Raw genomic sequence first — 14,135 nt, 5'->3', positions numbered from 1 at the left:
CAGGCTTAAAGTTGCCAAGGTTGGAGGCCCCTGGTCTATAGTATAACCAGAATAGTTTGTGTTGCAGGTCTGGGTTTCAGTTCATTTCTGGGTCCCCCAGCCTCTGAGTCTTTGGAGACTGGAACATAGTCCATACCCAGAGACCAAAGAGGCTAGTATAATATTAAAGAAGGATTTGCTTTTTACAATGAGATTTGCCTACTGGTATAGCCATAAGGTCTGTTATTCTTCACTATTCCTAAATATCTTCATGAATTACAAAAACCAAGTAAGTATGGAGACTTATATCAGTTCCAGTCAATAAACAGAGCAGGTGTGCATTCTTTTCATGGCTTCAAATCACAGGGAGAGATAAACAATTCCCATGTACAGGATCCCATTAAGAGTTGTTCCTCCAGACTGTTTGCATTGAGATACCTAGTTAAAAACCAGCTCCGTATCTGTATTATTCTCTGTTCCAATGAAAATGGCTTGATAAATGAGGTCAAAGTACTGTAGTTATGATCTATTCAACAATTACACAAAGATAATATATCTAATAGGTCTATCAGTTACAGAAAGGTTGTATTTCAATGTATTTCAAAAGAAACTTGGACTGCCTAAGCCTGTCAAGACTTGCCTATCATGCATCTTTACACAACTGAAATATTTGCATTGAATGGTGGAATATAATTGTGCCCTTAAGGTTACAGCTTGTCTGATTAATGTTTATTTTACATATGTGTTTAAAGATATCAAAACATTCCTGGAAAACATACAGGTATAAAAAGAAATTAAAAATTTTACAGGGTTATAAATAGTCCCTAGTTTACTGTCAACTGCATTATTTATCTGACAGGAGATAGCCATTCTTTTCTCATGTCACCCCCAAACACTGAAGCTACACAGATGTTCTGGGGTTTGCATTTACTTGGTATGACAATCCATATAATTATGCATGAATGGGGAAATCACCACTTCAGCAATTAAAGTATTTTGCTTTAAAGCTCTTTCTTCCATGTTTACCTTTTGAGAACATGTTATTTTCACAATAACATGCAACAGAATATGATTAATATCCATAGAATATAATCATATGTTGTATTTACCATCCCTACAGATGCAGTAACACACCTCTCAGTAGCCTATCAATTAAACTAGAACAATTTTTCTTGCTAGTATTCTTCCTGCACATTCAAATGCATATTAGATTCTTTCCATCTACACTAATGTGTAAAATGCCGAACCCTATCAAAAATCCATTGTAGTGTTGGCTTCTGTTATTAGCAAGGATGTTTAAAGTAAAAGACTGAGCTTTACAGAAGATTGTAGACTTAAATCCAGACATCTTCAGGTGGATATACCTAATAACACAGAGTTCCTATCAGTCAGTTTAGATATTTAAAATAATTCAGCTGTTCCAGTGATGTGCTTAGGACTACTACAGCTATCTGTGTCAAAAAATAATCAGTTCAGATTAAGACTATTCACATTTCATTAGAGGTAGGTTGGATTGGAAGGGATGAAATTATTTTCAAATAAATGCCAAGATGCCAGCTGTAAGCCTTCCTAGTTTAGATGGTTTCCTCCTAGGTGAGAATCAGTGCAGTGTAGCCGTTCAGAGACCAAACTACAAATCAGAAAACCTGGCGCTGAATCAGTCTTCCATTCACAAAGTAGCTTTTCCCCTGTGTTAGGAATTTGAAACTGACCAACTTCAAAGGACTACTGGAATCCTTGTAACAATTCAAGGTTCATGACTTCCAGAGGGATAGCCTTAAATTAGTGAAAAACAAAACAAAACCAAAAATGCTAAATAACAAACAGGAGTCTTCCGGAAACTTTAAAGAGGTGCATTAATAAGTCGTGCATTTGATCAAATGGACTACTATATGGAAGCATGTGCCAATCATTATGTGATAAAGTCTTTTTAGGCACATGAACTTCCTGCACCTAAAGGATATACTTTATTTTTAAAAAAGGAGCACAAAAATAAAACCCGGTATTTCATTTAGGGGTATTAGGGTCTTGCAAACTTCCTACTGCAGGTGCCTCTGTTACTGGTCGCTTCCAGTTCTGTTTCCTCGATTAAGTGAAAACTTTCACAGTCGTATTTTGGACAAACTGCTAGATTTTGAAGGGAGCATGTTCTGGATCCTGTGCAAAGAAAGAAGAGTGCAGTCCGATTCCTCCTCCAACAGGTTTTCTGCCCCGTCTGAGCCACTCTTAGACGTTAGTGAGGAAAATAGCAGACCAGCGCCAAAGGTTGTGAACTGTTTCTTTCCCTTAGCAAATTGGACCATTTCTCGTTCTCCAGAAAGAAACGTGGGCTCCGGGTGTTGCCCCCCTTTCTTTCGTTTCCCCCAACCTTTTCCTTCCAGGAAACCGTTCAACTTACCTTCCGTCGAAGTCCCCTAAAGTCTCCAGGCAAAGCCAGGATAAAACGAGGACCCTCAAAGAGAAATCCATGTCGACAAGGGAAGACAGACAGACACAGACAGAAGGGGGGGGGGGGTAAAGAAAGAAAGAAAAGAGAGAGGGAGAACAGCCCTGGGTCTCTCGACCACCGGCGGCAACGGCAGGTTGGGAGGAGATGCAAAGAAGCGAAGGCGCCGGAGCGGCCTCCCCACCGGCTCTTCTAGGAGGTGCCCTCAACCCAGCCCAGCCCAGCCCAGCGCGCCGGGAACTGAGCGCCAGCGGGGCCCTCTGGGGGCGCCCGGCTGCAGTTAATCCCAGTCCTCGCAGGAGGCGAAGGGAAGAGGTCGGCAACGAGGCAAGCGGCAGGAGGGAGCCTCTCCCCCACACCCCTGCCTGGCGTCCCTGCCTGGCGCTCCACTCCCCTCCCTTCGAGCTCGGAGGCGGTCATGCCGCCCGCTGCCGGGAAGAGTCTGGGGCGCAGGCGTGCGCGTCTCGGCTCGCCCTTCGGGGTGGCGTGGGAGAAGCGCGGCGGAGAGTCTTCGGCCGATCCTAACGCCGGGCTCCCTGAGGAAGAGCGAGACGGCTTTCTTGGAAAAAAACGGAGTAGGAGAGCAAAAGAGCGGGGCCTCCGGTCGTTGTTTGTTGGTGGGTGTCTCCAAGGAACCCCACCTTTGATGAAGATTTCAATTGCTCGCGTCAGGGTCTGTTTATTTATTTGGTTTCTTTTATTTATTTATTGGCAGTTGTCAAACGAAAAACGAGAACAAGAATAAGAGAATAAAAATACAATGACCGGGACGACAGGCGTGTTACTGCACTTATGTACTCTGACCACTTAAGCATGAAGTAAGGTCAATTTGTGACTGTTTCTTTGGGTACGGGGGATTCTGACTCCTGGTGAGCGCCTGAATTTGTCTCTGCGGTTTTCCTGTCAAGATCAAGATTTCGGAAGGTGATTTGACGTTGCCTGCTTCCCAGGACTGAGGAGAAAGTGACTGGCGAAAAGTCATCCGGCTGTCTAATAACTCAGGGTGTCCAAGTTTCTAGCCTGATGTTTTAAATACCACTACACCAAATGGACTGTCTGGATGACTTACCACAAGAAGTGTAAATAAATATAACAAAATTAAATAAGTGAAAATGAAATCCAATCATTAAAACAATTAACAATGAAAAGCTTGCTGAAGAGGTGCTTTGGGCTATCTTCCTTAAAGTTTTGAGTGTAGGAGTCAAACTAGCTCAGTTGGGAATACATTCCATAACTTCAGAGCCACAGGAGATCCTTTCCCACATCTCTATAGCAAAGGTTCAGGTCCGCCGAGAAGGCATCTTCAGAAGAGTTCCAGCAGATTTCTGTAAGCAGGACAGGAACAAACGAGGTCCTAAGTTAAAGATCCATATGAAGACCTTAAATTGGCCCCTATAAGCAATAGGCATCAGTCCAGATCATGCACCACAGAATCCATATTATAGTAGCTTGACCACAGAATCCACATTATCTCTGTAGCTTGCTCAGGTCAATAGCCAGTTGTAATTTCCAGTCACTTTAAAAGGTAACCTACAAAAAGAACTTCAAATTAATCAAGATGGGTTGTAACTGAGACATTGATCACTGATGTTGTGTCAAAGCAGTTCAGGAAGTGATGCACTGACTATAATTGTGCAAATGTGCTCCTTGCCAAAGCTGGCACTTGCAAAAGACCAAGGAGCAATCCCAAATTGTGAGTCTGCTTTTTATGGGGGATGCGTTCCCACCCAGAACAAGCTTTGCTTTGATCCCAAGTTAAGCACCTCATTGTTCTTTGAATTTAATTTCAGCTCTTTCTTAATGCAGCCCATCACCAAGACAGCATTCAAGGGTACTGATTGTTCCTTTGGAGTTAAAAAGTAGGTAGAAGGATAGAATTGTCATTGGCACCCTGATAACATTTCTCCAAAAAGATATTAGATATCTTAGATATTAAACAGCATGAAAAAACCATGAAAGAACCATGTAGCATTCCATCGGTCAATATCTAGTGGTCAAACAACATTCTTCCAGCACCACCTTCTGGACACATTCTGAAATAAAGTTTGGTGTCCCTCCAAAACCATATCCCCAAGGCCCAACCCATTAGAAAGCCCGGAAGGTAGAAAACAGCCAAGAGGTCCAGTAGAAGGTGCACTTTCCACCAGCGAAGATCTCCGGCATAGATCATTTTTCCAGATATCAAAGGTGTCTCAATATTTTATCTTGGAAGGAACACTACTGAAATGAGCATCCGGAATTGTGATGTCATCACTTTATCAATATCTCATCCAAGAGTAGAATATTTGAGTAACCTACAATTTTTAAGATTTTTCAGGGAAAGGGGTCTTTTTAAATAAAGGCTAAATAAACTACGTTTAGTATGCAGGTCATATTCCACACTTGGGAAAGAATTGCTCACCTGCCTTAATTATGAAGTTGTCGGAACGTGGCTGTTTTATTCTCCTCAGAAGAATAAGGAATGAACAAGTAAGCGGTAGCTTTCATCGCCACACATCCAGTCCATTTCCTCAGGTGAAAAGAATATGAACATGACTTGTCTCAAGAAGAGAATCCAAACTGAAGCAGATCTGATCAGTTTTATTTGCAGAAACAAACCAACCAACGTGAAAATTCCTGAGCTGGATTCTGAATTTGGCACTCTTCCAAAATCCTGATGGGGTTGCAGCATTTTTTTCTAAAGCATAAGACTGTGCTGTGCAGACATAATGGAGACATGTCCTTATGGCAATTACTGCTGCAGATATTTCAGGTGTCTTTGAGTGCAGCAGTCTAAAAATTAAATGATAAATGGGCCTTTAAAAACTCCTATGGTTCAGCCTGATTGCTCATTATAATTCCTCTATTTGTTCTTTTGTTTGCTTAATTGTTCTCAGTTTTCTGATAACCAAGATGTCAACTGACTTCTGCTAAAGAGAAAAGGGCATTTAGATGCTATAGTACCAACTATTTAGGCCATTACTATATTCTACAGACCAGGATTTTGATAATAATAAAGGCATATTAGATGGGAGATTCTCCAAGTTCATCCTCCCTCTCCCCAAATTATATATATCCAGATGTTTGAATTTTTAAACAAAGTTTTGTAGCAGCTGCTGCTCTAAATATGCCCAGAAAATGATCTGCCCATTAAACTAGAGTTACGGAATGATCCTCTAGCACAGGGGTGTCAAGCGTGTCGTCACGTGACATATCGTGAATTTTCCCCTTTCACTAAACCAGGGAAAGTGCATCCTGGCCGTGGGCCACAAGTTTGACACTCCTGCTCTAGCAGATCATTAGCACACTAGCCAAACAGAATAGCCAAACATAAATCCATTGTGCATCCTACTGGATATGCAGTCAGATATCAAACAGGTCCATGAAATCCTAACCATTTCTCATGGGGCAACTTCAGCATGGACGTTGAAATTCTCTGGGTAAAAAATATATAAGGTATTCCAAAGTGATAACAACTATCATCCTGGCTAGAGTTTGTTAATCAATGGTGCAAGGTATCCTGAGTGTATCCTTACATTTTCTCAGCAGCCTGAATGCAGCAGCAATTTGGCAGATGTGTCGGATGGTGTTTGACCAATAAGATGAATATAGTTACTGCACCTGCTGGCACCTCTTTAAAGAGTCTATATCTTTCTTTGATTTTCTGTGATAGCTGTATCATTCCAGGAAAATGTTTCCACTACAGAAGTATTAAAAAGGTGCATGTCTTTGCCACCACCTCCTTAACACTTCTTTAGCTCAAACACATTCTTTCCTGATATCAGGAAAAGGTGCAGCAAACCATAACCACATCACTTCCAAAGCATTTTTTTTCTATTTTGGATCTGAATAGCTGCACAATCCTGTAAGATTCCCATAAAATCTACTGTGATCAGATTAGCTTTGAAATAAGGACTCTTCTAAAATTCTTGTTATCCCTAAAAGGAGATCCATGTTAAACTGTCTGGAATTGATTGAAATTGCAGTCCCCAAACATCTGAAGGCACCAGATTGCCTCAGATAAAACAAATATATTCCGCTAGCGAATTTCATATCTGCACATCTTTGGTCCATACCGTTACAATTTCCCTTGTCTACCCTCCCCTACTATTCTTTTAATTTACTGTACTAACTGTAATTTTCTGCTGCTTTTCAGTTATCTGGTATACAAAGCAGTATGCATCAGTAAAAGGAAGACCACCGTAATAAAATAAGAACTGTGCACATCTTGAACAACAGGAAATTAAGTCAAGAGGTGCAGCTGTCTTTTCCAGGAAAGACAGAGATGGGTCGAGCAACTGCAGCAATGATGGTGCCATGGACAGAACGCTGAAGATTTCATCCAAATGCTGCAGCTGCTTTTGATACAATCCCTATCCTTCATGCCATTTCGTACTCTGAAAATTAGCAAAATTTAGCAAATTCCTATTAAGCTTTCTTCAAGTTGAGCTCAACTTCTGAACAAACCTCAGCTAGTTTTGTCAATCTTTTTCTTGGCTGGTTTTTAACACTACTTGGCTTTCAGAACAATGAGTAGCTGGGAAGACGCCTTCTTAGTAATTTTTAAACCATTCTCAAGGTTGTAAAAGTGCAAAGATTGTAGAGTACATAATGGAGGTGCTGTTTGGAAGTGGAGTTGTGCTTGTGCTCAAAGGGCTGATGTGTAGTTAGGAAGTGCTCCTTGACCTGTTCTTTCATTGGGTTTGTAGGTAGTGGCTATTGTTTCCTAAGATGTGTTTGGTTCCTATCTTCCAAGCATGCAGGAAGTTGGCAAAACACATCTTTTTCTACATTTTATTTTGTGATTTGAGTTTGGATCATCTATTTTATTGTCATGTTTTACTCATTCCATCTTTGTTGCAAAATGCTTTGAGTACTAAAGTTAATGGAATAGTAGGGTATCAATTCAATGTAATGTGGTAACCACACTTACTTTAAATCTTTCACGATTGCTATCAGCCTGTGTAATGATAGACTTATGACAAAGTTCAATTTTCACACTAAGATATGTGGATTTGGCTGATTTTGGTACAGAGAGTTGCACCAAACTAAATGGTTTAGACAGGAGTCCAAACAAAGATTGAAAGTGATTCTAAAGTGCCTGGATATTTGAGTCAATATTCTGATTTGCTAATGCCCATCATCACTAAGAGAATGAGTAAGTTCTGGTTTGTCTACTAGACCTTGGTTAAACATAGCTCATGGGTGTCAAACTCACGGCGTCATGTTGCCATCACATGACATATCTTCACGGAGCTGGGGTGGGCATGGCCTGCACATAATGCATCTGGGCTGCAGGCCGCCAGTTTGACATCCCTGATATAGGTTATTGTGAACTCTTAAAAAACACAAAGTAATCTGTTTTAAAATGTATGAAAGTAGATTCTATAATACAAGTTTAGTAGCATCTACTGGATGATAACAGAATTAACAGGCCAAAGAACATAGATGAGCAGGGCAGGAACTTATTGATATTCTCTATAATGAATAATCATGTGCTTTTAACTTATATCTTGGTACAAAATTATGGGTTTGATTTCCTAAAAATCCGCATACAGTTTCTTGGAAATAAAAATATAGGAATACCAAGGAGCGATTTAACCCTTTCCTTTCCCTTCTACATCCTTATTGAAAATCATTCTATAAAAGCACAATTTGAATTAAGAAAAAAATTTCATTGGTATCAATTGAAATTTTATCTTGGTGGAAATCCACATTTCAGAAGAGTAATTTCCATGAGGGTTGCAGGAAGGAATATTAAATTCCCCACCTTGTCTGCTGAAATTTTGATAACTTGCTGCTATTCCACAGAAGTTATTTGCATGTTAAAGGACATGCATGTTACTTACAAAAATAAATTTAACAATTATTTGGGTTTCATGTTAATACTGAAAAGAGTTAAATATATAAATGCCATTGTGCATTTATTTACAATCCAGCTTGCCATAAAAATGCAAATATAAATTGCTACACAATTATTGAAGAATAATTGGAAGATTAATTTTATACAACTTTTTGTACTGATTATCCTAAAAATCTCTTCCAATACCGGAATTGGAATGAAGTAGCTGCACTTGTCTATTCAGTAACAACGTTCTTAACAAATTCACCTTCTAGGAAGCTGGCATATAAAGGATATCTAAAAAGCAAGAAAGTGAAAAAATGTTCAGACCTCCCTCTTTCCTTATTGCATTGCAATCCTTTGGTGTAATTTTTTATTTAAAACAATTTGAATAAATGAGTTCATAAATTGAAAATCTGCTTTTAATAAAAAATGCACCAATGCATCTGATAATATGAAATACAAAACCATTATTGATATATGGAGCCTAGGAAAATTGCCTAATTAAAAAAAAAAGTTAAATCTGCATGTACACATACAGCATTTAAGTAACCGAGTATTGCAATTTTAGAAAAATAAATTAGCAGGCCTAGTCTGTGATTCTGTTACTTGGTCTCTATCAGATAAATTTGGCAGGGCTGTCACATTGGTCTCTCTAACACATACTTGCACTACTAGAAGAAGAAAGTTAGAAGCTTAAAATAAAGCATGAAAAGTGTTGTGACCTTTTTGAAGAACAAAAAAGAATGAATGCATGAAAGCCTATTGCCAATTTGAAAACAATTTGGAATGCTTTGTTAACACACCCTAAACCATGATCCCAGTTGGAACATTACAATCTTAAAGAATAAATTAGAAACCACAGTTTCGCAGATAAAATTACAAGTAGCATAGATTGGGAAACTATGTAATAATATATGCATTGGCTCTAGTTGTTGATACACAGTGGTGAACAAATGCCAAATATCTCAGAAAGCTTCCAGTAATAGTTTTGATTAGAGTGACTTATGGGCACCCTGAAAAGTTTGTGGCTTCAAACTGATTTTCATCAATTTATTTTTATAATACATAGCAAATGATGATTACCAAAATATTACTTTTGGAAAAAAATGTTTATTTCCACTCCCATATGGCTCTCCCTGACAATTCAGAATGAAATGAAGGAAAAATTATTTAGGCAGGAATCAACGTTTTAAATAGAAACATATACGTGAAGATTTGTCATCATAGAAAGAGGAGGCTGTGACCAATGTACAAAAAATCCTCTCACTAACATCAACTGAACAACTTCCAGAGTATTTGTAGACTGCTGCAGCCATGATCTTGCCACTTATGAAACTTCATTATCAGCTCATAAAATGTCTTTTGAGCCCTTTTGCTTAGCCATCTGCTTCTCTCTCTTTCTTCCACTGATTAGGGAGAAATGACTTGGGTTTCAGGGCTTCCAACTGCTTCCAAATTACAGCATTTTTCCATTTCAGTGTGTGTGTTTGCTTTGGATAATAAGCTTTTAGAGTTTTTTGTTAAAGCTGATCTTAGTAATTACCTATCAAAATTCTCTCTGAAGCAGTCAATTCTCTAACACTTTATTCACACCTTTGTCAGTTATGATTTGGTAATGAAACAGAATGGTAGTAGCAAAGATATTTCCTTTAAGATTGATTCATTTATATTCTGGACTATCAAAGGTGCAAACATTTGGGTCTTCCTGCCTTTTATCTTCACAGGAATAAAGTATAAACAAACTGCCTTGGGATTGTTTGTCTTGATATTCAGTTTTAAACTCTCTTAAACATACAATATGAAGTAATACAAGCAAAAACTATCATTAAATATGAAAGGGACCATCTTAAATGTTCAATAGTAAATGTTAAATTTCTTATTTAAAGAATCCAAGAGTCTCAAAAATACATTACACTGATATTATACTATTAGAAAACATAATAGAATGAGAACAAGAAAAATATGCTCATTGGTTGTGCCATCATCAATAGTAAAATGTTACAAACACCATTCAAAACGAAGTGTTTCTTAACAGAATTATTACACACATTACTCTCTCCTTGATTAGCTTTGAGCAATCTGTTTAATTTTTCAGACAAGTACTATGAGAGATGAAACAAAGAGAGATGAATCAAGCCTGGAATATTAGAGATTTCTCAGCTCTGTATATGATAAGGACTTTGAATATTTTATTATCCAGCCCTGACATTAATGAAGGAACAACTGAGTCTACTCAAATGAATTAATTCTGGAGGAGGTTTTCATTGCTTGAGTAAACCAAACAGAACCTAAACATTGTAATAGTTTGAAGTGTTATGAATCTGATTACACTACTTTACCTGTATGCAGCGAGTTAAAAAGAGGGTTGTGAAAATATTTACAGATCCCTCACATCCTGGAAATAAACTGTTTCAACTCCTACCCTCAAAATAATGCTATATAGCACTGCACACTAGAACAACCAGACACAGGGACAGTTTTTTCCGGAACATCATCACCCTGCTAAACAAATAATTCCCTTAACACTGTCCAACTATTTACAAAGTCTGCACTACTATTACTATTAATCTTCTCATCACTCCTTATCACCCACCCCATTCCACTTGTGAGTGTATGACTGTAATTTTGTGACTTGTATCCTTATGATTATATTGACTGTTTCCTAGTATGGTTTGATTGTTTATTGTACCCAGTGGTGGTATTCAAATAAAGTTGCCACCGGTTCGGTGAGCGTGGCTTGGTGGTCGCGCTTTGTGCGCATGCACACTTTGCATGCACGCACGCACCAAAAAACATACTTTGCGCAGGCGCAGAGGCGTTCTAACTTGCCTCCTGCAACCCTGCACGATGCTGGCTGCTGCAGCAGCTGCTGCGCAGTGCTATTTTGCGCCGCGCAAAGCAGATGCGCTTTGAATTCTGGCCATAAAAGTGAGTATGGAAGCTTGGGTGGGTGCGTGGGCCAAACACAGAGCAGCGAAGAGAACTGGTTCGGTCTCCACTGCTCATCGCCGCTACCGGTTCTCCAGAACCAGGCAGAACCGGTCGAATACCACCACTGATTGTACCCTATGACTATTATTAAGTGTTGTAACTTATGATTCTTGACTCTTGATAAATGTATCTTTACTTTTATGTATACTGAGAGCATATGCACCAAGACAAATTTCTTGTGTGTCCAATCACACTTAGCCAATTAAGAATTCTATTTCTATTTACCTTCTGAAGAATCTGTCTGAATAGTTAATTACAACATACCTTAAGTTAAAATGAGGTTTTATTTAATGGGCTGCTATAAATGAAAGTCTGAAAAAAGGAGTGCTATTTCAGTGTTTTTTCGGGAGGACCAACCTATAACTCACACATGATCACATACTGTATTTCAAAATACAAACAATTAGTTTTCTTAGAGAAACAGATCTCAGGGGGGAAAAAATGAAAAAGGAGCATGTGGCTTTTTTCTACTTTAATTGTCATTCCACTGTTGTTTTCTTTTCCCTATTCTCTTCCTCCCCAGCATTCATGTGGCCAAAACAAAACATAATCCTCAAAGGAAAACATTAAAGGATCCTCACACTGAAGGAAGATAAAGAGAAGAGTTGCAGAAATAATAGGTAAAAGGTACACATTTAAAGAATTTCTTGCAAGTTTGCTTTGTCCTACAAAGCACAGTAATCAAAGTTAATGTATAAATCTACTTATAAATTGCATACTGTAAATACAGTGATTAATTTGACCTGAAGCATTCTCTAGATGACTTTGGCTATCTTGAAATAAGAAGTTGTGGACCTGGTTAGTAAGTACTAATGGGAGATTACCCAAAAAATGTTAAAAAGCTTAAGCTACTCTAGGAAATTGCAAACAATCAAACCACAATTATACAGTTGTTAAGAAAACTATGTGGATGTTGACCACACAGTGATCATAAATTGTCTTCGGAGTAAGATTATTTTATTTAGAACATATTTTTCTTTAAAAAAAATCTTTAAAAAATTGAGCAAAGTGATCAATATAGCAATACAGTTGTAACTGAGCACAGAAAGTATAATTGTAAAACATTGAAAAGAAGATTCTGTGATTTGTTCTTTAGATCAATACTGATGAGCCCAGAACCCTTGCAAAATATGTTTTCCAACATGCAAGACCAATTTTCATAGAAAAGGAAATCATTCTTCCAAGGACATATTGGTTGCTTTTATAATGTAGACTGATTAATATTTTGGGAGAGCCAGATGTCATTTAATCACATACTTCAAGCAGGAATTAGGAAGCTTTGCAAGATAGCCCCTACTGCATTGCCTTCCTTCTTCTGGAGACAACAGATTCAAGATGTACACTGTTTCCTTTCCAATCTTCAAAATGTTATTTGCACTTTGATCAAGAGAACTAAATATTAATTCAACTTGATAGAAAAACCTTTGAACTAAACTGGGATACCGGTTATCAAATTATTCTTTGGGGAACATGACTGTGGTTCCATGGTTATCACTTGGACTGAGTAGTTGCTTCTTTCCACACTCCAAGCCCGGTCAAGGTCCACAAGTCCCATGCATTGTTTCCCTAAAATATATAAACAGAATATATATTTCTATTTCTTATAATACATGATATAGAAACTGGCAGCAATTGCATTATAACATTTTTCATGGAAGAATTCATGTAGGAATATTGCTTTCTCTGGTATCCCATACCCAAACTCCACAGAACTTTACAGTAATGAAATAAATCTAAATGGTGTTGCACCTGCTATCCTTTTAAAATTCTGAAAGCCAGACTTAGACTTGGGGAGACTCAAATTCCAAATCTCCCACAATCATAGAACCTTACTGGTTAACATGAAACCTCTCATCGTCACCTGTCCTACAGGGTTATTGTTGGGAGGAAATTGGAATGTATTTTGGATTTCTGGAGGTATATAATAATAATTGATGATATACTAATACCTTTGAATGCTACTTTGTAATCTATCTTTGGTCTAAATAAAATGTTACACATCAACTAATTTTATACTTCTGGTGGCTGCCATGCTTTATATTATATACAGAAGTAACTCTCTGTAGCAGTCATATGCAAAGACAGAATACTATATAAATTATTTTTATTTTGTTAACAAACTGCGAAAGTAGAAGTAACAGAAGAGTAGCAAAAAGAAAACATATTGATTGGAAGAGTAATTTGGGTTGGGAATGTAACAAAAGTCTTAAAGGGAGAAAGAGGACAGCACAAACTTAAGCATTCATTGGTAAATATTCAAAAGTGAGTCCCACCTGTTCAAAAAAGCATTACTTTCAGGGAGAACTAGTTAAGATTAAGCAATGTATTTCAGTACCTGTTTTTAGGGAACACGTTTTCGTGCTAATCCGATCTGACAACCCCCCCCCTCCAGTCATCTGAAAATAAAACTACATACCTATTTAAGTTTAAAAGGTGAAGTTTAAACTTAAAAGTTTAAAAGGTGAAGAAAGATGACTGAAATAGAAAAGACTTTTAACGGAGCCTAATGTCAAGTATCACACCAGAACTAACAAGACAAGAATAAGAACACAAAAGCTAGAGGGAGAGAAAAATGGTGTTTGAGAATCAGAAATTTCTCCTTTTCCTAATTTATCCATGAGAAAGGACTGCTGAAATTCTGAATCAACATTTAAAAGCGCACAAAGACACAGCCATTCCACCCATCCTTATGTGACACATTTCCTTATTATATCACCAAAATATTGGAAAAGGTGGTCACTGTCAATTGGTGAATGACACTTTTCAAATGTACAGTTGTGTTGATAACAGCATAATTTGGCTAACTTTAAAATCTGCCAGATTTACTGAGAGATACAAAAGGTTAAAATATCTTGGAATTTCCTTATGTACTCTGAACCACAGAGATTGCATATT

At 37.9% G+C, this 14,135-nt stretch overlaps 2 protein-coding genes across 10 annotated transcripts in view; both read right to left on the bottom strand.

Annotated features, from left to right (window-relative positions):
* The window catches only part of NPNT (nephronectin), a 63,406-nt gene extending 60,725 nt beyond the window's left edge, over positions 1-2,681 (bottom strand). For 3 of the 6 annotated variants that reach the window (XM_087962933.1, XM_087962935.1, XM_087962936.1), the window contains exon 1: positions 2,378-2,582. In XM_087962933.1, coding sequence (XP_087819059.1) covers positions 2,378-2,448 — 71 coding nt within the window. In that variant the 5' untranslated portion in view covers positions 2,449-2,582. Of the gene's footprint in view, positions 1-2,377 lie in introns of all 6 variants that reach the window. The other 3 variants (XM_087962934.1, XM_026668654.2, XM_026668653.2) reach the window with 3 other exon arrangements.
* Positions 2,682-9,339: 6,658 nt separating this feature from the next.
* Positions 9,340-14,135, bottom strand: part of GSTCD (glutathione S-transferase C-terminal domain containing) — a 42,014-nt gene continuing 37,218 nt past the window's right edge. For all 4 annotated transcript variants that reach the window (XM_087962927.1, XM_087962926.1, XM_026668649.2 and 1 more), the window contains one exon: positions 9,340-12,806. In XM_087962927.1, the coding sequence (XP_087819053.1) occupies positions 12,670-12,806 (137 nt within the window). In that variant the 3' untranslated portion in view covers positions 9,340-12,669. The remainder of the gene's footprint in view (positions 12,807-14,135) is intronic.

This window comes from Notechis scutatus, chromosome 4 (assembly GCF_049901735.1).
Source record: "Notechis scutatus isolate UNSWTSFEM ecotype Mainland chromosome 4, rNotScu1.2, whole genome shotgun sequence".
In the NCBI taxonomy this organism is placed as follows: domain Eukaryota; kingdom Metazoa; phylum Chordata; class Lepidosauria; order Squamata; family Elapidae; genus Notechis; species Notechis scutatus.
The sequence above is the reverse complement of the archived record's forward strand: the minus strand, read 5'-3'. Positions and strand labels throughout refer to the sequence as shown.